General features: G+C 42.8%; 1 protein-coding gene across 20 annotated transcripts in view; it reads right to left on the reverse strand.

Moving 5' to 3' along the window:
- Positions 1 to 25765, reverse strand: part of TEX9 (testis expressed 9) — a 41550-nt gene extending 15785 nt beyond the window's left edge. For 2 of the 20 annotated variants that reach the window (XM_048866869.2, XM_048866868.2), the window contains exons 1-8: positions 25420 to 25605; positions 24804 to 24895; positions 23153 to 23216; positions 18657 to 18733; positions 9460 to 9508; positions 7994 to 8076; positions 4106 to 4284; positions 643 to 725 (exon numbers count right to left, since the gene is read on the reverse strand). In XM_048866869.2, the coding sequence (XP_048722826.2) occupies positions 643 to 725; positions 4106 to 4284; positions 7994 to 8076; positions 9460 to 9508; positions 18657 to 18733; positions 23153 to 23216; positions 24804 to 24895; positions 25420 to 25590 (798 nt within the window). In that variant the 5' untranslated portion in view covers positions 25591 to 25605. The other 18 variants (XM_075133061.1, XM_075133064.1, XM_048866886.2 and 15 more) reach the window with 18 other exon arrangements.
- Positions 25766 to 25990: the final 225 nt, after the last annotated feature.

Genomic DNA, 25990 nt, shown 5'->3' on the forward strand with positions numbered 1-25990 from the left:
GAATATTTGTCTACAACCAGTTGAAGAAGAACCTCAGTTATCACAGCTATCACAGAATTGCACTGGAAGAGAGGAGGTCTCTAAGGTAAACTAGCCCCAAAACCATTTAGGGTTTTGCAACTGCCAACACCTTAAATAGCACCAGAAATAGGCAGTCAGTCAGTATATATCACGCAGTACAAGTGTAATATATTCTCTGTGTTAAAACATTTTATAAGTGGGAAGCTGGACCAGCTCAAAGTACAAAGTAGTGCAGTAAGTCTAATCTTGAAAGGAAGACAGGACAGTGTTCAGGTTCAGATTTTTGTTTTGTTTTCAGAACAGCCACATTCTGTTTTGAAAACTGCTCCTCGCCTATAAATTGGATCACACAGAATATGATGGTTTAAAACATCATATGCATTTTTTTAAATTATACTTTTAAATCTTTAGACTAAAGATTAAATATGTATAAAACACAGAAAAAAATATTGTAAGCTCTGGGTTCATAAAGAGAAAAAAATAGTTGTGTAGAACCCTCACCCTCTAATAACTGAAGCTATAGCATCCCACTAAGTATCCTAATATAGCCTAATTAAGGACAGGGTTAAATGGAAGGGGAACATACTCAGTCTTTACTGAATAAGAACACTCATTTCTTACCTTTTTACTACATTCACGTACTATAGTATCCAGCTCCTCCTGCATAACACGCAGCTTTGCCTTAAGAAATCTGATCTGGGCTTCTGTGAATTTAAATAGTCACATTTAATACCCTTAACTTATAAATACTTCTATGAAATATGACTGATTTTTATTTGCTTTGATTCAAACTGGATCACGTTAGGAACAAATTGTTGTTAACTGTAGACTTGTTTACAAAATACACCATACATACTGTTTAACACAATTATGCAAAAAACTAATTTCCAAATAAAATTTTCATGTAAGTTGCTTGTTCTTAGACCAAGTTGTGGATAGCTCTTTTTTTTTTTAAAAGACTTACTAAATTCTGCACTCTTAAAACGTAAAAAACCGATAACTGTGGAAATGGCATCTCTATGCTGATCCACAGCACAGGTAGAGAGATTGGATAGGAAGTGCAAGCTTCCCCAAAACTGTCGTGACAATGTGCCTTAAGGAACCACAACTGAAAGTGAAAAGGTAGTGCGGTCTTCATGCAGATTCAGCCCAAAGCCCCTCTACTGTAACTGACTGCCATTAAGGATGTCTACTCTGAGGATGGTATCTGTGATAGGGAACTGAACTGGGATCCCAAATCATTTCACATAGGCCAGTGCAATGGTTGTTGGATAGTTACTACTATCAATTTTGGCTGGATTTTAAATAGGCAAATGGCTCTATGTTCCATTACTCTTGAGCCATCTAGCTTTCAAGCAGTAAGTGCTGAGGGTTTTTTGTTCAGTTACAGTGAAATTCACCCATCCCTGCTTAAAGCTTGAGTAACTGGCTTTTGTGGAGGTAATTTTGTGGGGGCTGGGTGGATAAAACCACCTCAAACCACAGACAAGCCACTATTCTAGCAGAATGGAACAGACCACTACCTCACTATGTTATTTACATGAGATTTTTGGGCCATTGATAATCCATTTATTGTGAACCCAGTAACCTCTCTCTTGTCTGTCACCAATGATTCCATCTGTACTGGCCTATTTAGAACATTAACTGCTAAATTCTGGTGTCTAGGAGACATTCAGGCATGTATTCCAACTGTATGTGGATGATCTTAGAAGCAGAAATCAGTCCAAGGTCTTTTTCAGCCTCCAGATCTGGTTATAGGAAACAGTCTCCAATGCTCAAACACAGAGTTCAATCAATAACTCTCTCAGGCTATATAACCATGTGGTGTTAGTTCAAGATGTCTTGTTTCCATTGCCAGACACTAAATTAATCCCTTTCTCCATCCTGAATTTATCTAGCAGATGGTTCTAATATTCTCCACAGCGCACTTGTACTTTAGCTGAGAACTCAGAGTCACAAAACAAATAATCTGAGAGTTTCACATAGATTCTCCTTGATAGGTATTCCCAAAATGTCTCATACAAATCACAGAAGGCTGAAGATCAAGCAACTCCTACCTTCAATCCTGTGTCAAGTACTGATTGTTATCACCATGCAGTTAGACTCCAACACCATAGCATTTTGACAATGTAATAAGCCTCTAACTTCACGCTTCCTTTCACACTATGGGACTATGTGACGGGGTGCATCAGGCCCTTTGAGGCCCCCTGTTGGAGGCCTCGTGATTCTACCACACCCCACCCCAGGAAAGGAGCAGCAAAGATGGAGCCTTTAGGCCTGCCCAGAAAAACTGCAGAGAAGTAGCCAATCAGAGCGCAGCAGGCTCAGTTAAAAGTAGCTGTAGGACCTAAGCACGTCAGTGCCTGGCTGGGACCAGAGGAGCAAGGAAGGGGGCTCTTTTCTGGAGCTCAAGGGAGAACCAGAAAATGGGTTCTGGTGGCACTGGTATTTAATGAGAAAGAAGAGGAGTTGAGAACTTCAGCCCCAAGGTAAGGGTGAAGAGAAAGGGGCTATGTGGGAAGAGGCTCAGAGAATAGCAGCAGTGAAGAAGAGGTAGTGGTATGTGGCTACTGTTTATAGGCCCCTGGATTGGGACCCAGAGTAGTAAACAAGCCCGGGTTCCCCCACCGGCCACTAGTGAAGTGGCCAAATCCTCAAGAAGGGCACAAATTTCATTTACAGGCCCAAGCAAAGGGCTGGAATTTAAAGGGCTCAGGGACAGGGCTGAAGACCTTGATAAGGCCAGACAGACTGTCTGGTAAACTCTTGGTTACCACCCACCCCCAAAAGGGGACTGAAATTAAGGAGTGACCTGGCTGGAGAGCTGGAACACCAGACAACTGTTGAGGACACAGAGTCTCCAGGGAGAAAGAACTGGGGGTAGTGCTCCATAACAGGGCAGGGATAGGCTTCAAGCAACCCCAGAAGGGGCTTAGAACTGCTCAGAGACAGGAGTTCAGACACCAAAAAGGGCACAGTGATAGTCCTTGTTGGACTTTTGTCACCCCGGAAGGGATTAGTCCATTTCAGACTGTGTGTGACTTAGCTAGTGGGTCAGCCCTCCAAAGACATGCCTGCAAAGGTCAACAACTTGCAGGCAGCACCAGGAAAAAGTGCAGGATCACACACAGCTGACAGGAGGTGCCCATGAGAGGTGAGTGCACCCTGTCACAGACTCCACATAAACCATTTCATAACTCTACCAGCTTGTCATACCACAGCCAAAAAGGCAGGTGTGCATCATGCCTTTAGCTTCACTGACAAAATCCCTTCTCATATTCTTGTTATTTCTAGTCTAGTGTAAAAACACCATTTGGAGTGAGAAAGGATCCAAAGGTTCCTCATTTAAGCATTGTAGCTAAAACATTACTTCATAAGCTACTTACCCAAGATCCACAGCATGGATCTGATGAAAGGATTTAGCCCTAAAGACAAAGGCTGTGAAAGGATTATTATCTTATGGAAATACAGCCTTAAAACCAAATCCTGCCCTTGGGTACATATTTGCAACTCCGAATAAAGTTAAAAAAAGTTATGCACTGATCTAAAGTCACAATGTTGTCCCAAATAACTCGTATGACCTCCTTCCAGAAGGGGCTGATGCACTGCTAAAGAACAAAGGTAAGCTAGGTTTCCAGTGGAGTGGGGACACCAACCCATTCTATCCATGTTTATTTGTATGTGACCTAGGAATACACAAAGAAAAAAGTTCCATCTTGTTCCCCTCACCCACTCTCCAGAGCAGAAATTTGAACATAATTTAAGAGTTATAAAACTTTCTCCGGTTTCAAAGTAACAGCCGTGTTAGTCTGTATTCGCAAAAAGAAAAGGAGTACTTGTGGCACCTTAGAGACTAACCAATTTATTTGAGCATAAGCTTTCGTGAGCTACAGCAAGTGAGCTGTAGCTCACGAAAGCTTATGCTCAAATAAATTGATTAGTCTCTAAGGTGCCACAAGTACTCCTTTTCTTTTTGTGAAAACTTTCTCCTATAATCTATACAGAAATGATAAAATATAGTTTTTCAGAAGATCCTAACAGTAAGGAACCAAGGATAAGAAAATGCATAGCTACAGGAACCTACCTGTTCCAATTTCATTTCCTACACTTGGAATAATATCATCATTTAGACTTTCAAGCAAGTCTCCTTCCTCCAGTTTTCCTTCAATTTTGGTAATTGCCTTTGCAAAAGAAAAATCTGTGAAGTCCTCCAGGACGGCAACATCATCAGCAGCTTGTATATCAATGCTTCTTAGTTTTGCACTAAAATTACAAAATAAGAGATTTCTAGACTGAAGTTATGATATTCCAAATAAGCTACAAAAACAGTTAAATGGCAGTCATTTATAATTGTACAAAACCATTTAGCTATCTGCAGTCTGCTATTACCTTCATCTTTTACATTAGTAAAAAAGATACAAATGCCAAATTTGTTCTGTTTACCAAAATATATTTCCTACATTCATATTAGGTTCAAACTGGTAGCAACAAGTATCACCTATTGGCCTTCACGTCCAAGTCCCCGTAGAACAGGGATGGGCAAACCTTTTGACCCGAGGGCCACATCTGGGTAGAAATTGTATGTCGGACCAAGAATGCTCACAAAATTGGTGTTGAGGTGAGGGCTCCAGCTGGGAGTGCAGGCTCTGGGGTGGGGCCAGATATGAGGAGTTCAGGGTGCGGGAGGGTGCTCCTGGTTGGGGCAGGGTGTTGGGGTGCAGGGGTGGGGGTCAGGGCTCCGGCTGGAGGTGCAGGCTCTGGGGTGGGGCTGGGGATGAGGGGTTGGGAGCGCAGGAGGGTGCTCCTGGCTGGGAGCGAGGGGGATAAGGGCTGGGGCAAGGGTGCAGGCTCTGGGCGGCACTTAACTCAAGCAGCTCCCAGAAGCAGCGGCATGACCCCCCTCTGGCTCTTACGTGAAGGCGCGGCCAAACAGCTCTGTGCACTGCCTTGTCTGCAGGCACCACCCCTGCAGCTCTCATTGGCCATGGATCCCTGCCAATGGGAGCTGCGGGGGCGGGTGCAGCATGCAGAATCCCTTGGCTGCTCCTATGTGTAGGAGCCGGAGGTGGGGACATGCCACTGCTTCTGGGAGCCATGAAGAGCGGGGCAAGCCCCTGACCCTGATCCCTGGCTGGAGTGCCGGAGTGGGGCAAGCCCCAGACCCTGCTCTCCAATGAGATCTCAAGGGTCAGATTAAAACATCTGGAGGGCCAGATGCAGCCCCTGGGCCATAGTTTGCACCCCCTGCTGTAGAAGAAGTAAAACCCTTTGATTCAAATTCTCTTTGACAGCCATATTGTGTGCAGAGAAACTCTCATCTTCTTAGTGACAGGAGGCTGCAATAGCGGCGATTATTTAGCCTGGAAAGGGAAGGCTTTATTAAGATATTTAAAATTACAACATAAGTGTTCCTTTTGATAAGGATAATTATCTACATTGGTCTTCTGCCTTAGAGACTGTTGATCATGCTCCCCTCTCTTGGCTTCTGTAACTCTGTCCTCTCCTGCTTCCCCTCCGACCTCTTCTCTGGTATCTCCTATGGCCACTGCATGTACTCCCCTCTCACAATCAGTTGGCAATGGCATCCTTCAGAATTCTGTCATACTTATTCACTATTTCTTCTTTGGTGACCTTCATCTGTTCTAAATTCAGATTTCCAAATCCATTTTGCTTGTCCTGATTGCAGCTTCCTGTCCTATTTCACATCTACTATATCAAATTCACTCACCCCCAAGATTGAGCTGCTAATCTTTTTATTAATCCCTCTCCGCTCTCCTATTCCTGACAACTCTGCTATCCTCCATCTCAAGTGCACAACCTTGGTGTCATCTTTGACTTCTCACTCTTTCCCCCTCACAGCCAGTGACTCTTGCTGTTTCATCTAATTCCACTGAAGTCCATCCCTCCCTCTGTTATACATATGCTAAAATTTACCATCTCATCCCTTGATTACTGAGATATCCTTCTTACTCTGCTCCTACCTGCATTGTATCAAAAAAGCTATTTGGCCCTCTCCTTCAACTTGAAATGTCACCTGTCTCCCTCTGATGGGGTTTACAGAGCCTTCACTAAGACTAAAGGAGCAGTACTGGGGTAAGAAGGCCCCGCCCTTCAGCAGCTGCAGAGCATGCTCCAAATGGATGGCCTGCTTAAAAGGAAACTGATAGGCAAGAAGGGGAAAAGTGAAGGAGAGACTGGCTGCAGGCAAGTAGCCAGGCTGTAGCTTCTGGGACGGAGAGATCTATTTACTCTGGGTAAGACACAACTGGGCAGCGAAGGGCCTGACCCCCTTTTTCTTGCCCCTTCTCCCTGACAAGGAGGAGCAAGTGGACATTAGAACAGGGGTGGGCAAACTTTTTGGCCCAAGGGCCACACTGGTGTTGTGAAACTCTATGGAGGGCCGGGTAGGGAAGGCTGAGCCCCCCCGAAATGGCCTGGCCCCAGCCCCTGCCCCCTATCTGCACTTCCTGCCCCCTCAGAACTCCTGACCCTTCCAACCCCCTCACCCTAACTGCCCCTCCTGGGACCCCACCCCCTATCGCCTGTCCCTTGACTGCCCTGACCCCATCCACACCCCTGACCGGCACCCTGGGCTCCCACGTCTATCTAACCGGCCCTGTTCCCTGACCACCCCCTGGAACCACCTGCCCCCTATCCAACCCCCCTCCCTACTCCCTTACCATGCCACTCAGAGCGGCAGGAGCTCGCAGCCCCACCGCCTGGCCGGAGCCAGTCACGCCGCCTGTGCTGTCTGGCAGGAGCAACGGGCCAGAGCACTGGCAGCGCGCTGAGGCTGTGGGGGAGATGGAACAGTAGGGGAGGGGCCGGGGCTAGCCTCCCCAGCCGAGAACTCAGGGGCCAGGCAGGACGGGCCAGATGTGGCCCGCAGGCTGTAGTTTGCCCACCTCTGCACTAGAAAATGAGCTGGGAACACCCAACAGACAATTTGAACTATTGAGACTGTGAGAGCAATCCGCTGCTGAGAGGGAAGCAAAGCGCCATGACCATTCTACAAACTGAAGCAAGAACAGGAGGAAAAAGGAGGTGGCCCAGAGGTGATTAGTTTTTTGTACCAGCCAGAGGGAACTGAGACTCTCCTCACTCCTTTGGGCTGGAATCTGGTGGAGAGGCAGGGCCTGGTGTCCCCAACCCTTCCCCCTCCACCTGATCAGGGCAATCCAGGGAGCACCAGGGGATGGGAGAACTGTAACTTTACCACTAGGTCTTCGTATTTCTTGGCAAGACCATCCCAAGACTCAGACTGTTGAGCCATGGGCCTGCCCCCTAGGCCTGCTAGCCCCTAGTGAACCCTACCACACTCCCTTTCTAAGTTTTATACCATATCATCAGCACTTTATAAAGAGATTAGGGCTAGTAGATTAATTTTCTCCCTACCTCCATCAATCAAAACTTCTCACAGTATTAAAGTACCCTACAAATTTTGCCCCTCCCTTTGCCTCTTGTCTGTCATCTTGGTGAATCTTGAGCTCAGATACCACTGTAATGAGCACACTAAAATATGTGGATAGATGCCTTCGGGACCTATGGGCCTTACTCTTCCCCTTTTTCAGCTTCAGTGACTCTGAACTGCAGTGCTCCAGCGCATTCATTCCAGGTGCCTCTAGTAGAATGCTTTCCAAACCACAACCAATAGGTAGAGATCTGCTTATTCCTCATTCATTGAGGCAAAGTTTAAATCACAGCCTTGACAAGTTCTTTGTTTTAAATTTTTGATAAGCCACAGTTTCATTGCTGTGGTGTTAACCAAGGCTGCTCATTAAAGATTTCCAGCTGCTTTATGTAGGCGAGCATAGAGCAGATATAGAAATAAGTAAACTGTAAGACATTTCCAACACAAAGTATATTTGTATAGATGTGTATCAAGATAAAAACGATCAACTAAAACTATTCTCATTTCATTACCAGAGTACAGATTTTAAATAAATACAAATACAGTGTACAATTAATGTACCTTGAAGTTGTTCTCTTTCCCTTACTGCCAGAGTGTGGTCTGTTCTGAGCTGTAGACATGGAACCAGATTTCTTATTTGGTTGCTAGGAAAAAAGTTTCAGTAGTCAGGATCATATTTATGATAATAGCCTATGACACTTTTTCTAGCACAACTATTTTTCCATTTTCCTGAGGTCAAACTATGACAGTCAAAAGGAATATTTTAAACAGTCTGATTTTCAGAGCCTGAGATATCCAAGAAACTAATACTTTTTTTGTCTAATTTGCAAATGTTTTTACTGCTACTGCATGTGCAGACTTGTATTTGCATGTACAAGTGACTAGACACCTATTTATTTGCACACTCAAAACTGACTTGCATGTGCAGTCATGAGTATGTACAAATAATGTACACAACTGTTACTGAGCCATTAATATCCAAACACTTCTAATGTACTACAACTAAATAAGCAAGACTGTTCAACCTAGAAACCAAGTTGAATCCATCATATGCTTGGATCATGAGTACAATCTCAAGTTAACACATTGCTGTTGAAAGCGTTTATCACCCCTTCTAAGTCACCAATGGAATTAGCATATTTTTAGTCTTGCTATTATCTTCCTTCTGCAGTGAAGTTATTAAGTAACTTTCAGAGCTTACTCCCAAATTAAGATTATCCAAGAATCAGCTTTCTTGGCTACAGTCTTTCTCAAAGGAAACACTCTGGAAACTTTAGCTGAATCCCTAAAGAATGCAATGTAGCTGAAGTTTAAGAGGCTAGTGAGTCTTTGCATTTGTTCCTGGCCTCATTTATCCATTATTTTCTTCTCATAATATAAAGTTATTTTGCATGTTAACTTCTTTAAGAGGACTTTAACATTACACAGACAAGAGAAGAAATACACAGAAATTTTGTCTAAGAAAAAAAAGCAGCATTATAAAATTTTACGTCACCTTTAATCTAAAGATTTCAAAATGCTATACATACCGAAATAGCAACTCCATTTTACATAGGTGTAAAATATGGCCCAGAAACTAAGCTTGTCTACACATGAAATGCTACAGCAGCACAGTTGCATCGCTACAGCACTTCAGTGTAGACACTAACTATGCTGACAGGAGGGGTTCTCCTGTCAACATAGGTAATCCCCTGCCCCGAGAGGCAGTAACTATGTTGAGCGAGCACTGTTTGCACTGGAGGTTAGGTCAGTTGAACTATGCTGCTCTGGGGCTGTGGATTTTTCACATCCGAATGGCATAGGTAAGCTGACAATGTTCTAGTGCAGACCAGGCCTAAGTGACTAGTGTAAGGTCACCTAGCAAGTCAGTAGCACAGCAATTTACAAAAATAGAACCCAGGAGTCTTATCTCCCAGATTTCTGCTTTAAACACCGCATAGATTTTCGCCACTCAGTACAGTTTCTAGAATGGTAGACATATCTATCTGGTAATTCCATTAACGAGCAAAATTTGCAGATTTCAGTACCTTAATATGCGAAAGTGTAAGGATTGGCAGTTCAGGAGAAAGCCCATCTCTGAAAAAAATAAAACTGAAGTAAATTGTCTTGTAAACTCACAATAAAACAAATACTTAAAGAAAATACATTCTGAAATTAATTGTGCTTTTTATTCTGCTGGTTCTGACATTTTACATACCTCAGACCAAAACAGTAAAAGTGAAGGTAAGATTGGAGAATGTACCAATCACTTTTTTTTACTAAAATTATTTTTCTTTTAATCCAATAAGTACACTTGGTTTGGGAAGTCAGTGTCTTCAATGATAAAGAATAAAAGAAGTTCAAGACTAAGGGCTGATCCATGAAAGAAAGTTTAAATCCTTTACCATGTGGTAGGTTGAGATGAGTTAAGTTCCCAATGCATCTCTGTGGAAGCAAATAAAAAAAAACCCTGCAAATAACTTATTTATGTGATTTCTTACCCATTTCTTAAGCCTCCTTCACTGCTGATCATAAAGGGATAGAATTGTAGTTCTGACTGAGCCCACACACAGGGACATATATGGGGAAATAAAACCTATCTCACATACACAGGATGCTCCTGATATGGTACATCTATTTAATGGTAATTGTTTGCACAAACAACAAAAAAATATGGTTTCAGAGTAGCAGCCGTATTAGTCTGTATCTGCAAAAAGAAAAGGAGGACTTGTGGCACCTTAGAGACTAACCAATTTATGTGAGCATGAGCTACAGCTCACTTATGCTATTCTCAGCCCCTACTCAAGTGGTCTGTTAGTAAACAACACTACTAACTAAACAGGGCAGGAGGGTGTGCCATGTGGGGATTGGTGATGGTCATGTGACTTTCCAAGACCATATTTTAAAAGTCTGTGACTCAGTGGGCCAGGTAGGGAGTAGAGGTATCACCTACAGTTGGCCTTTCTATGGTAATAAGCTTGATAAGACAATCCAGGAAAGCTGGTTGAACAGAACTGTGAAAAAGCCTAGGAGGCGCCTAGGGCCAGGACAGCAAAAGACCCTGAGGATGGTACACTCAGAAGAAAATAACCTGGACAAAACAGCATGGAGGGAAGTTGACCCTTTCACTTGGCAAACTGGGATTTCGGCAAAGATGGGTAAACGTCCCCATCTCCTTCTACAACCCTTTACCAACAGGGCAAAAGGACTGCTGATCGTAGTAGGGGTGTAGAAAAGGAAGTGCAATCCAGCTTGAGTGAAGACATTGTGTGGCCCTGTGAAGGTGGACCCTGAGCAACCATGGGAAGAACTATCTGTTCTGAGGAACGCCAGAAGATGGTTTTATGTCCGTTAGACTTGTTTTGGCCCCTCCAGAAGTGGTGGAGGACTTGCATGACTTAGCCAAAGGGCTAAATCATATCAGGGATCCAACACTGCTGAGAATCAGAGGACCACCAAAGGAAGAAAGTGGATGAACCAGAGTAGGGACACTGACGCAGATATCCCCCTTTGCTTCCAACTGGGTAAAATGATCAGATATGAATGGCCATCCACACTGTTTTGCCCTTGCTTCTTCCTTCTGATAATACCCCTTCCTGGACTCCTCCTCTATTCCACCAGCCTTTGACTGTTTTCCCAGCTCTCTTGCCTTCTGCTGTGAGAAGTCCAACCCTACGCCATTCTTCCATTCCCCATCCTTCCACCGAACCACAGGCTTTTTGTTGTATAGTCTTGGCTGGTTGCCTGACTCCCTCAGTCAGACAGCTCCAAACAATCCCTCCTGCAGACATTTCCAGTGTTCCTGGTCTTAAATGGACGAACCCTAAATTATGCTTGGAGACATAGCACCTGCTCTTAAAGATGCTCCGTGACTGTTACAGGCAGAAACAGAGAACCCTGAACTATTTGACCAGATATTGAGAGCTGAAAATTAGGTTACAAATTAAATAGGTTAAAAAGAAGGAGAGTGTGCTGGCCGTAAAATACTTCTTTAAAAATTATTTTCAGACACAACATCTGCCACCTGTTACTTGGTGTTAAAAACTAGATAAATGTTCTTCCCTCTGCATCTTTTTGCTCCTTTCATTCCACTCTAAACCAGCTGTAACACCTGTACCTGTTAGGGCTGTCAGAGGTGTGCTACCAAACACCACTTTAGACTTAAGCATGTACCAGATTTCTCTCCTGTGACTGACTAAGGTTGCTTGCCTTTTATACTCTCTCCTGAAATTTCTACATAAATGTGCCACTGACTCCAGATGGCTTCTCCTAAACCAAACTTTCCTAACAGTACATACTCTGTTTAAGAGCACCAAGCTGTGGCTGATCAAGGACACTTGTCATGCTCAAAGACCACCCATAGATGTTCAAGAAAAAGGCAATATCCTGTAGGTTACTGCTGAGAATAACAAAAAAAACCCTTGTAAGTTTGGGGCTGCGGGTTGTTTGGTGTGTTGTTTTTTGCTTTAAATAGATGACTGTTGTGGCAGATAAATGGTCCATGTTGAGATGCATCTATTCTCTTCACAAAAACCATTTATCTTCTACCTGAAGCAATATCAAAACAGAGGAGGGTCATGTCTCATGCTGTACTACTTATCAGTAAAAACATAGTGCAATTGAACACATAGTAATCAGAGCTGTAGGAACACAGCAGGATTCTGTAAGCAAAAAATTGGTGTCTAATTTACACATTTTAGAAGGAAATAAGAACTTTATTCCCCCCAAGAAAAGAGAACTTTTCTTATATACAATCTGTTTGCTGTTTAGGAAACCCTCTGTTATACTCAGTTTACTTGACATGATTTGGTATGCCAGCAAGATCAATGTCAACTACAGTAAACCACAATTTTTAGCGGGATCCTAAACTTTGAGCGCTCTCTCAGAGTCCAGTACTTTTATTCTTGTGGCACAGGAATATGTCTGAGAGGAAAGTGTATGAGAGGAAAGTGATCAGGAACAGCCAGCATGGATTCACCAAGGGAAAGTCATGCCTGACTAATCTAATCGCCTTTTATGATGAGATTACTGGTTCTGTGGATGAAGGGAAAGCAGTGGATGTATTGTTTCTTGACTTTAGCAAAGCTTTTGACACGGTCTCCCACAGTATTCTTGTCAGCAAGTTAAGGAAGTATGGGCTGGAAGAATGCACTATAAGGTGGGTAGAAAGCTGGCTAGATTGTCGGGCTCAACGGGTAGTTATCAATGGCTCCATGTCTAGTTGGCAGCTGGTATCAAGTGGAGTGCCCCAAGGGTCGGTCCTGGGGCCGGTTTTGTTCAATATCTTCATAAATGATCTGGAGGATGGCGTGGATTGCACTCTCAGCAAATTTGCGGATGATACTAAACTGGGAGGAGTGGTAGATACGCTGGAGGGGAGGGATAGGATACAGAAGGACCGAGACAAATTGGAGGATTGGGCCAAAAGAAATCTGATGAGGTTCAATAAGGATAAGTGCAGGGTCCTGCACTTAGGACGGAAGAACCCAACGCACAGCTACAGACTAGGGACCGAATGGCTAGGCAGCAGTTCTGCGGAAAAGGACCTAGGGGTGACAGTGGACGAGAAGCTGGATATGAGTCAGCAGTGTGCCCTTGTTGCCAAGAAGGCCAATGGCATTTTGGGATGTATAAGTAGGGGCATAGCGAGCAGATCGAGGGACGTGATCGTTCCCCTCTATTCGACATTGGTGAGGCCTCATCTGGAGTACTGTGTCCAGTTTTGGGCCCCACACTTCAAGAAGAATGTGGATAAATTGGAGAGAGTCCAGCGAAGGGCAACAAAAATGATTAGGGGTCTGGAACACATGACTTATGAGGAGAGGCTGAGGGAGCTGGGATTGTTTAGCCTGCAGAAGAGAAGAATGAGGGGGGATTTGATAGCTGCTTTCAACTACCTGAAAGGGGGTTCCAAAGAGGATGGCTCTAGACTGTTCTCAATGGTAGCAGATGACAGAACGAGGAGTAATGGTCTCAAGCTGCAGTGGGGGAGGTTTAGATTAGATATTAGGAAAAACTTTTTCACTAAGAGGGTGGTGAAACACTGGAATGCGTTACCTAGGGAGGTGGTAGAATCTCCTTCCTTAGAGGTTTTTAAGGTCAGGCTTGACAAAGCCCTGGCTGGGATGATTTAACTGGGAATTGGTCCTGCTTCGAGCAGGGGGTTGGACTAGATGACCTTCTGGGGTCCCTTCCAACCCTTATATTCTATGATTCTATGTCATGACATAACAACCCTTTTTATAGTGTCTTTCATCAGTAGAGCTGAAAATAAGTCAGATTAATTAAAACCTATACAGTTGGTATACCCATTGAAACAGACTCAGAAAGGTTAAAGTGTGGCTAGAAAAGGACTATAAAAAGACTTTTTTTCTACAACATATCTGAATTATATCTGCTATCTTACTGACAAATCAAAAATTTTACTATTCTTCTTAAATACAGGAGAAATGCAGCTTTGGAAAAGGAAAATGGATTCTTTTCTGGGTCAGGAGTCATCTGGTATAGTGTAGAGACACAGTAAATGCAAACTTTGAAGAAAGTAAACATAAGCTTAATATGTAGTATATTTGTTGCTAATTATATCTTAAAGCAAAAAAAAAATCCACTTTACTTTTCACTACTTACACGTCTTATTTTTTCCATTTATCTCCACATGGCCACTGAAAATCCACTAAATCAGTTTTACTTCCACGTTCTTAGTGCTGCAATATCTGCATTTCACCCACTGGAGTGGATGGTTTAAAAATGACTTTATCAATGTTTTAAACAAGTGAATAGTTTAACTGCAGCCTTATAAAAATTTGTTTTCATAATACTTCAATTTTAGGACACAGTTAACTGCACTCCCTTAACTTTTATTTTGAGGTTTAGAAAATACTTTGGTTTGTATAAAGGTTCAGTTCTGTTCTTACCACCTGTGTCTTCATTTGGATACCTCAAATCCAGACAGAAACAGGTCTCCATGCTCGCCCTACTTTAACAATGGGAACTTCACTCACATTCAAACCTCCCTATTCACAAACACAAAAGTGTTACTCTTACTCCAAGAAACTGGAGAGTCCTTCCAAACATGTTTTGTGACTAAGGTTTTTTTTTTTGTTTTTACAGTTGTGATCTAGCTATCTCAGTGGGCTATTAGTGCTGCTAGTATCAAAATGACTGCAGACTGTGGAGCCTTTTTTGCGTGGCAACAGACATCCAGAACAGGGTCTTCCTACCCAGTTTTCCTCCTATTCCCATCCTATTGGCTAGCTACAATCACTGAGGGAAGGGTAGGATTCATGCCCTCCTCCACGGCTGCTGACAAAATACTCCATTACATATTGCTTACAGAAATCTTAAAATGCAACAATTCTATTCTTAGGAAAACAAGAACATCCCTTTCTTCAGCATATGAATTTGTTCCTAACATCTCTAACTCCGTCTGACCTAAAACTCAATTTGTTTGCTAAAGTGTTCAAATCTATTTAATTTTAAAGGCACTGTTCACAATCCCATATTTGCCTACCACCCTGGGTGGGTGTTGTGTTGTGTGTGTTTGTTTGTTTTAAATCCTTAAGAAATGAAGATTGTGCAAAGTCATTTGAGATGTGAAATTAAAGCCTGAAAAGGTTCACAAGTAAGTATCTAGGCTGGTGGTCACATCAAAATAGCAGCTAATGTTTACAATCGCTTTCCGGCACATAAACATGAGGTGCGCGTGCATGAGTGAATCCTTTGTGTTTGCTAATCCTATTCAAAGCCTATAGTATGCCTAGCCATGCGCGCACACCCAGTCCCCACCCCTGTGCGCCTGGCCATGCCCCGAAGAGGAAAAGCATAAACAAAAGCTGGTCCTTTAGAGTAAACACCATAGTTGCTTTGTTTCTCAATGTAAAATATTAATAACTTGGAGGAAGAGAGACTATGCAATAAAATACTTCAGAATGGTCTTAAGGTATATTTAAAGAAATGCACCTAGCCTTACTTTAGTGTCCCTTTAACTTAATAAAACATTTTGCTTTAAAAAAGCAAGGATTTTTTGCTTCGGTATCTTTTTCATTAAACTACTCTGCCCATTATTTAACTGCTTTCCATCCTCAACCTGTTTTTTTTTTTTTTTCCCTCCTGGATTCTGTATCTGTCAAAAGACTAAGAATGGCCACCATCGGGGGGGACGGACAATACAGAAAACAACACAGCCTCTCTTAAATGCCTAACTGGTGCTGTCTGCCTCCTTTTGCCAAAAAAAAAAAAAAGCCATACACGCTGAAATAATTTGGTACATACAAACACACTATGAGTTAAAGACAACCCCTTTTGAAAGGCAATGGATGCTCATCCTAGGATAATCAGTGTGTCCAACTACTTAATTTTCATAACTTTCATCTTCTAATGGCTATCAATGGCTTATAATTTTTTCACTGCAGTCTGGAGTTTTCTCCTTTTCAGCTAAAAGTTCACTGGACATACAAACAGTGGTTCCCTTAAAAGCTTTTCAATTACTTACGTAATTGACAGGTCAACTGTATCTTACAGATTCCTGGCCAGAGTTCCACCTCTTTTCCCCAACCCCTTTTAGGCTATGTCTAGACTACATACCACTGGCAGCAGCATGTAGACTACATGTGGCTATGAAAAGCAAGCTGCATCCATGCTGCATTGTGTAGCTAAATGTCAGTGAAACACTCTGGCAGAGGGGAGGCAGTGAGCAAAGCCTTCAGCAGATCTCCACTGCCAGAGTCTTTCAATGAAGCGGGCAAATGGCTCCAGCAACAGGGAGCTAATGGAGCCTTTTCTCAATGCCCCCCCGTGCCAGAACCTTTCCTTGCTGGGGAAATCTTTTCCTGTAGCCAGGAAAAGCTACAGGAGCAGAGAGGCAATGGGACATTACACTGCTAAAAACAGCAGTGCATGGCTTAGGCAAGTAGAGAACACAGAGGTACGTACTCACACACATACCCACGAACTTCAGGTGTAGCTTTAGTCTACTTACCTAAGCCGTACCCCACATACCCAAGCAACATAGCCATGTCAACACAACTCTTAGCATAGACCCAGTTATGCTGGCAAAAAAGAACTTTTACCAGTATAAGTTGCATCTCCACTATGGGGGGTGGGGGGATTGCCACTATATCTCTACCAGTACCTCTATTCCAGCAAACCCCTTAGGTTATAAACAAGGCCTAAGTGCTTCTCTTATTCACTCTCTGATTTAGAGCTATGTGGTCATCCCTAGCAATCAAATCAAAAACTCTGGCAAACTAATTTCCCAATCAGAGCTCAACACTTGAAGCAGTTTGTAGTTTGACATTGCATTTTCACTATCATTTCAAGATCAGCAGCAACATAAACTTTAAATCTTATCAGTTTGGGGGAGTGGGTTGACAGACCATCTCCAATACCTCTTCTATCCTGCCACTATTTCCAGTGACACTCCTATGTAACATACAGGTTCACATCTGACTAAATAAACAGCATAGTTAATTGTAAACTCTGGAGTTAGCTGGTGTACGTATATAGAGCTCAAACATATACTGTAGTCAGGGACGTCCCTAGCTACTCTGGGCCCCTATGCAGCCCCCCCCACGGGGGGCGGCTGGCCCAGACCTCTGTGGGAGGATAGGGCTGTCTTAGGGCGTAGGGGGGAACTGCCCCCCAGCACTCACCGGCAGTGCAGCTGGGGCCGGGTTGCTGCACTTTCTGCCACCAGTAAGTGCAGGCCCGGCCCTGCTGCAGTCCTGAGGGACAGGAAGGGGCAGAGCAGGGGCAGGGGCTTTGGGGAAGGGGTGGAATGGGGACAGGGCTGGGGCAGAGCAGGGGCGGGAAGAGGCGGTACAGGGGCTGGAGCAGCACGCAGCTGCGCAGGGCACCAGGAAATCTGGTGCCCCAAATTTCCTGGTGTCCTACACAGCTGTGTACTTTGCACATGGGTAAGGACAGCCCTGACTGTAGTAGTATATAATGCCTGCAGTTATAATGTAATGACACACATTCCATGGGATGCCAGCTGGATCTCTCTCTGTTTAGGTCTCTGGGGTAAGCATTTCCAGTCCTACAGGCTTCTAGACTATGCCTTTGTGGAAGTAATTGGCTGAGTTTACAGTTATGAGTTTCTTTGGAATGTGTTAACTTGAGTTATGTTCTAATACACATCAATCACCATGGTGCCCTGCAGTTTAGCTGTAACACTTTCAGTGGCACTATGTTGTTTCTTTAGCACCCAAAGAAGAGCATTATATTGCTCAATTATCAGCGTGCTGTCTCTCACTGAAAGTAGCTCCCCTACCCCCATACTTCTAAACTCCAGAGAGTCAGTGGGGGAGTGTGTGAAAGAGCAAAGGAGTGAGAGGGAGCTGCCCTGCAGGAGACTTGAAGACTAGAGCAGGCTTGCTATATAAGCCAACCAGAGAGACCTGGTGCGGGGAAGGAAACAGGAGATGAAGCAGTTCCAAGGAGAGGGAATGGGACTGACTCTGAGAAGCCACAATGGGGTCAACTTGGGCACATCAACTGTAAACTGACGAGAGACTGAAGAAACACTTTTCCATCGCCCAGGCTCTGACAAAAGAGCCATGCCCGGGACCGATTTTTGGGACTGAGAATTTCCTTTTTTAAGTTTAAGGACCCCTCTCCCCCAAAGTGAGCCTGAAGAGGCTGTGTGTTAGTGAGACAAGCTTTCATAAAGCTTCTTGGACTCTTCCTTTTAAAAAAAACAAACAAACAAACAAAACCGCCTCCCCAGATCTTTCTGGAAGGGTAAGTGATGAGGTCAGGTCACTCCTCTCTCACCCTCCTACAGAGGGTATCCTAAAATTCTTTCTAAATCTGGCATCCTGCATAATGAAACAGCTATTGCTTTTTCACCTTATCAGGCATGGCTTATGTTTGGTCCCTCTTCATCCTCATGGTGATGAAGCACTGCATCCCTATTTTGCTCTAGATTGAGCCATCTTTTTGTTCAAATAAAGAACAAAGCAGAAGTCCTTTAGAGGTCACCAGTACTGCTACTTAATGAGCCAGAGGAATAGCTGCTGAGAAACCGGACAGAATTACTCTCTGAAACTTAGTGTTCAAAGACTATGGGCAATATAGGAACCTGACTCTGCAAACTCTGATTTACATCAGTGCTCCTTATTTCTACAAGCAGGCCCATGGAAGTCAAGTGAATTACTTGTGCAAGTCAGGGTTTGCAGAATCAGATCCAAAGACTCCATACCCATTACAGACAGCCAATAATATTTTGGAATTTCAAAGCATTTACCTCAGTTGCTTGTCATCATCTTCACACAATTTAACCTGTGTTGAAACTGGTATTGATAGTATCTCTTGTTGATCTCTCTTTAATAAGGAAAGAAAGTTTTTTTCCATTACAGGAAAATACTGTTGGTACCATATAACCAATAATTAGCAAGCATCACAAAAATCAAAAGTACTGTAGCTTACCACGCTTGAGAGACAAACTGAGAGGGTAGTAGGTAGGATAACTTATCTCTCTCAAATCCAGGGAGCAAAGGTTAAGCCTAAAATATCACTGACAGCCTCAAGTGTTCTTCCACTCTAAAGCAGGTATTTTGTTTTTGCTCACGTGAAGTCTTTCTACCTATGTTAAAATAACCTGGAAAAACTGTAGGTGTACCCCTGCATCCTATGGACATGTTGTAGAACATACAACAATCCATAGGAGATAAACAAACTTCCTATTTTCCAGATTATGCAAAAGAAATAACCAGTCTTTCTAATTTAAAATATTTACATTCTCTCAATTCTATCCAAATAAATAAAACACTGACACATTTTTTTAAGACATCAGTTTAGCCACAGACATTCAGAACATGTAAATCATTTTTCTTTGAAGTTTCTAGAGTGTTAGCTGGAATACTGAGAGCCTGAAAAACATCCAAAATCTGCTTCTTTCAAACAAACATTGGGTTCTTCCACACCCACACATGCCAATACTGTCACGTGGTATTTTCATCCCTTATTTATTTTTATTCTTGCTTTAAGTGTCCTAACTACTGGGGGAAATGTTATTGGGTTTTTTTAAGCAATATGCATAAGTATGAACTAAACACAGAAAAGTTACTAGTCAAAAGTAGGTTTCAGAGTAGCAGCCATGTTAGTCTGTATTCGCAAAAAGAAAAGGAGTACTTGTGGCACCTTAGAGACGAACAAATTTATCTAAGCATAAGCTTTCGTGAGCTACAGCTCACTTCATCCGATCCAGTGAAGTGAGCTGTAGCTCACGAAAGCTTATGCTCAAATAAATTTGTTAGTCTCTAAGGTGCCACAAGTACTCCTTTTTCTTTTAGTCAAAAGTAGTGTTAGATTACTGAGCCGACACAGCTTCCTTCCACCAAGGAGGTTTCTGTGGACCCTTGCACATCTGATGTTTAGCGCTTGGAAAACGTATGTATCGAAGAGCATGTGGCTAATTTTACAGATTTCTTTGTAGGACATGAGATTTCTGGGACCATGATGCTACTTTGATCTCAGTGGGTGGGCTTCCATTTTTGAAGGGGAAAAGGAATGGACTTGAAAGCTTTGTTGAAGGTGATGGATTGGAAGGTTTTCTTGCCCCCAAACTACTTGATGATACAGGGACTAAATTTTCATTAACTTTTTGGTTCTTCAGAGCCCTCCTGACAGGCAGCTTTTGTAACAACTTCTCCTTTGGGTGAGATGGCTTCACACAAAAAGGAGGCAAGCTGTCACTTGAGCCCTGCAGAACTGTTTGCCTTTGGACCAAAGGCTACATATGTTCTTAGGATCATTTTGTCTTAAAACATGGAAAACCGATCAATTTATAGCACTCCTAACTCTGATTCTTCTGCCGGATGTGATGGCCTCTAAATGCCACCTTTATAAATATGGAAAACTATGTAATGGTTTAAAAGGATGCTTAGTCACACTTCCAGGATTGGTCCCAAGGGGGATCCTGAGCACCAGAGGAGACCTTCTAATTTCTGATGCTCTGACAAGTCTTCTGATATCCAGATTCTTGTTGCTAGGAGCATCTTCCAGATAGCTAAATTTAAGACCCAGGAAAAGACTATCTTGGAGAAATTCTACAACACAAGCTATTGTAGTCTGCTTTGGTCTGGTTGAGCTTTACCCACACAGTATTTGATCTTTTGCCACAGAAGGAAATGCATCCAGTTGGCAGATTTGTTTTTCGAAGGAAAAAAACAGATAGCACTCTGAATGCCTCTTTCAGCTGCTTCTTTTCAGAAACCAGATAGCTATGCTCAGTTTGCCAGTGTCCTGGTGAGCTACTGGAATAGGTGATACCTAGTGGGTATGAAGACTGGTGATTGCAATAATTGCTGCAGTGGCTTCAAGAACTATGGACTTCTGCATATGACTTTAGCTTTTTCTCTTTTTGATATGGTTTGCAATACTGTAAGTAATTGAGGGAATATGCCTACTTGCTGTGTAAGTTACTGCTTGAACAAGCCTGATTTGTTTCTTAAGGTTGAGATTTTATGATTCTCTTTTGATGCAAACAAGAATATTGTCTGTTGCCAGTCTTCAGTCTGCCTGGTCCAGATCCTGGTGGCTGCCTTATTAAAGGAATACTTTTTGCTTTAAACAAGTTTTTGTTATTAACAACACTATTGATAATTATGCTGTTTACTTTTTGTATTTCTCTCAACTTGGACAATGCAAATCAATCAACTCAGTTTCACTTATTTATAATTAATTTCACTGCTGCAATGGCTACGTTTCAAACATTGAAACGTAATGTTTATTTAAGATGTGGATTTCCCCCTCCCGAAGAATGGCGTGGATATGCTTCTGTTGGTTTGGGGTAAGGCTGTCAAGCGATTAATCACGTGATTAATCGCACTGTTAAATAATAATAGAATACCATTTATTTAAATATTTTTGGATGTTTTCTACATTTTCAAATATATTGATTTCAGTTGCAACACAAATACAAAGCACACAGTACTAACTTTATATTTATTTTTGATTACAAGTATTTGCACTGTAAAAAAATAGTATTTTTCAATTCACCTAATACAAGTAGTGTAATGTAATCTCTTTATCATAAAAGTTGAAGTTACAAATGTAGAATTATGTACAAAAATAACTGCATTCAAAAATAAAACAATGTAAAATTTTAGGGACTACAAGTCTACTCGGTCATACTTCTTATTCAGCCAATCGCTCAGACAAACAAGCTTGTTTACATTTGCAGGAAATAATGCTGCCTGTTGCTTGTTTACAATGTCACCTGAAAGTGAGAACAGGTGTTCTTATGGCACAGTTGTAGCCAGCGTCACAAGATATTTGTGGCAGATGCACTAAAGATTCATATGTCCCTTCATGATTCAACCACCATTCCAAAGGACATGCGTCCATGCTGATGATGGGTTCTGCTCGATAACAATCCAAAGCAGTGTGGAGAGATGCATGTTCCTTTTCATTATCTGAGTCGATTTTCTTTTTTGATGGTTTGGGTTCTGTAGTTTCCACATCAGAGTGTTGCTCTTTTAAGACTTCTGAAAGCATGCTCCACACCTCATCCCTCTCAGACTTTGGAAGGCACTTCAGATTTTTAAACCTTGGGTCAAGTGCTATAGCTATCTTTAGAAATCTCACATTGGTACCTTCTTTGTGTTGTCAAATCTGCAGTGAAAGTGTTCTTAAAATGATCAACATGTGCTAGGTCATCATCGGAGACTGCTCTATCATGAAATATATGGCAGAATGCAGGTAAAATAAAGCCGGGGACATACAATTCTCCCCCAAGGAGTTCAGTCACAAATTTAATTAATGCTGCTTTTTTTTTTTTTTTTTTTTTTTAAATGAGCATCGTCAGCATGGAAGAACGTCCTCTGGAATGGTGGCCAAAGCACGAAGGGCCATACAAATGTTTAGCTTATCTGGCATGTAAATAGCTTGCAATGCGGTCTACAAAAGTTCCATGCAAATGCCTGCTCTCACTTTCTGGTGATATTGTAAATAAGAAGAGGGCAGCATTAACAGCTGTAGTAAATGTAAACAAACTTGTTTGTCTTAGCAATTGGCTGAACAAGAAGTAGGACTGAGTGGACTTTGTTTTGTTTTTGAGTGCAGTTATGTAACAAAAAAAATCTACATTGGTAAGTTGCACTTTCGGGACAAAGATTGCACTACAGTACTTGTATGAGGTGAATTGAAAAATACCATTTCTTTTGTTTACAAATATTTGCACTGTAAAAATGATAAAAAATATACATTTTGATTTCAATTACAACACAGATAAAATATATGAAAATGTAGAAAAACATCCAAAATATTTAATAAATTTCAATTGGTATTCTATTATTTAAGTGTGATTAAGACTGCAATCAATAGGAATTAATTTTTTTAATCGCAATTAATTTTTTTGAGTTAATCACATGAGTTAACTGCGATTAATCGACAACCCTAGTTTGGGGTTGTTTTTGTTTTTAAAAAAGTGAATTTGGCCCAAATTCAAGTATCCCTTCAATTTTGCTTTGCTGTAGCTTGGAAACATTTTAAGCAACCACAAAAGCACTCCAGCTCCTGCAGACTCAGAAGCTAGCACTGCAACAGTTCATATTCAACTTGTATTCAAAAGGATTTTTTTTAAATAAAAAAGCTTAAGTTCTACAGAAGTAGATGACTTTTGTCCAACTTGCCCATGAAAGCTTCCTACCTCCCACAACCAGATAATTTTTTCAAGAATTGACACTTTATGCATGTGAACTACGTTTGCATTATGTAGCATAGCCTAAATTTACTCACTATTACTTCTTCAGCCTGACGCACCAACTCTGCTGTTTTTGCCTCTAATTCTGCATTCAGTCGCCTGAGACAATAAGATAGCTTTGTCATTAAGTTTACCTGAAGAGTTTAAACATTTTAAATGGAATTTCTGCAGTCTGGCAGTACACAAGCCTTGAATAATCATTCATGTCTACAAAGCAGAATGAAATACTTTTATAAGTTTCTTTATAGTGGGAAGTGGTAACACCTTACCTATTTCTGTGTTAACAGACTGATGTCTTATATGCAGTCTGCCTTTTAGATATATATGTATTTTAATTCCCTAAACCCCACCCAGGGTAATACTTTCCTACAATAAAAGTAGGATAGCTGATTATTTTTTAAGTTAAATTTATTTTTCTTTTACACATCTGAAAGAAAAAAGCTTTTGCAGTGCTTTTATTCCAGTCAGTTGTCCTCCCCCCCTTAAAAAACCAAACACAAAATGCAAAATTTCTATTCCATTGTGCTACTAGATTTTCCTTTTAGAATAAGACTAATAATTACATTAATTGTTGCAGCAGAGTGAAAAAGCTATTCAAGTTGCAACCCAAGGCCAGAAGATACAACACAAGCATGTATTAGAACAAGTTTGTACAACCAAAATGTGTGGAGAAGACATCTCTGCTTTTTCAGACACCACTTTTTATTATACCTCATGTTACTCAACACTTATAAACATTTTTAATTAAAATCTACATAGGTAGAACTGATAGCAAGCATGGGAAATGACGCTGGCATTCTGTGGAAATAGTATTATGTGATTATATAATTGAAGACTGTATCATTATGCATATGCACAAGGGGGAGAAAGGGTGAATTAAGGTTTCATGGGCTTAGTTCTAACATTTCCTAACTTTTAAGTGCTTCACTTTTGCAACCTTAACATTATTTTAATGTAGAGAGGGTTTTTGTTTATGTAATATAAAGTTGTCTTATCAGATGTATCATCACATATCCCTAACAGATAATAGGGAGAGACAGCAGACACATAGGAGGGAAGTTTATTGAAAGAGGGTGGTTTCTACCCTTCAGCTAGAAACCTCTTGGATTAAAAAAATTAACAACAATTTTTAGCTTTTTTAAACAAAGTTTTGGCCACTTTAGAGGAACTTTCATATTCTAAAGTCATCTCATCTTTTTACTGAAGGTGAGTTCAAGATGCAGCTTTAAAAAAGGGGGGGAGGAATTAAAACTCCTAAACTAACCTACCTACACTGAGGCCTAGTACAGTGAAAATGTTTAACCTGTAGCCTTTTGTGTAAGGTGCCAATAGGAAGGGGGGGGGGGGTGTCAGAGCACTAGTTAGAACTGTCATTTCTGCCATGACCAGATATCCTGATGAAAAGGGTACTCTTAATACTTCTGGCCATAACTGTTTGGTAAAGACGGTTTGGCCTGTGGTTTTAGGTAGCTCCGAACTGAACATGGATCTGTTAAGAGCCAGAGAGGCCATCAACAAATAAAAACTGTGCTGGGGTCCCTCTAAAAACCCAGCAACCATCCTGAAAGTGCTGGAGCATTTGCCTTGTCCAATTTGATCAATCCCATTCTGAACATAGTATTTTACGGATATCAAAATAGGGTCAAGGGAGCATCTCTCCTCCTTGCCTTACAGTTCTGTCCTTACTTGTACTCCTCCTCCTTAGCCAGGAAGTCTCCATGCATCAAAGTCTTCTTTGGCATTGCAGAATGGGGCAGGATCCTGTGGGATTTCCGCACCTGTGGAGAGCAGGACAGGAGGGTGAGGCACCCCTCCTTAGCACACTGGATCACACCTCACCCCCTGCTTAGAGGGGGCATTCAGCTCAGGGCACTGTGCTAGGTAACAACCCCCCCATACCCTCCCCACCCCTGTCTGACCCCTAATCTGCCCAGACCCACCCCCCAAAACCCCAGTCGACTCACCAGACATCTGAACCCCTAAGCACCCAGACACAACCCTGATCGACCTCCCCTCCCCCAGGTCTGGTCCCCAATTACCCCAGGCACTCTGATCGCCTCCCCCGGCTCTGATCCCCCTAGGCCACCCAGACACCCCCGCAACGCGGGTCTGAACGCTTAATCCGATCAACTCCCCGCGCCTCCTCTTCATCTGGGCACGGCCGGTTAGACCCCCGCCCAATAACCGCATTCACCCAGCCCCTCCGGGATGGCTCCCCCACAGCCTCCCCGCCCCCGGGATCGGGACTAGCCTGAGGGGCCTCCCATAGCAGCCAGCAGCCCAGATTTCCCTCACGCCTCACCCCAGCTGAACCGCACCCCACGCCTCGCCTGACTCCGCTCCCGCCTCCCGCCGCCATTTTGTCCCTGCTGAGGGGCAGCTGAGTAGCGTCGCTCTCACTAGGCAACCGGACCCAGCCCCGCGCAGGAAAGGGCGTTAAATCGTCGCTTGCCGGGGCCTGGCCGGTCCACATCGCAGGAGGGCGAGTCTGTGGAGCCCATCCCCAGTCCGTGGGGCTGGTTCCTGGCGCCTACCGGGGGAGGAGAAGTTAATTGTCGGGTGCCCCACGTCCCCCGTGGAGGGGATTGGTTCCTGGCGCTGCTCCTTAGGGGGGCAGTGGGGTGCCCTTGTGACCCCACCCGTGAACCCAACTGCCGACATGGGCAGCCTGGGTGGTGTTGTGTTTTCCCTTTCCCAGCTGCTTGGCGTGGAGGCCAGAATACAGTCTGGTGGCAGCTCTCACTGCCCCTCCTAGCAACCCCTCCTCCAGAGCACAGCCCCCTGGGCTAGCTGCTGTGTGGACACAAATAGCCCCTGAGGCAATTCCTGCCCAGAATGCTTCCAGTCGGGTTGTCAGGATGTGACCAGCATCC

This window comes from Caretta caretta, chromosome 10, assembly GCF_965140235.1.
Source record: "Caretta caretta isolate rCarCar2 chromosome 10, rCarCar1.hap1, whole genome shotgun sequence".
Lineage (NCBI taxonomy): Eukaryota > Metazoa > Chordata > Testudines > Cheloniidae > Caretta > Caretta caretta.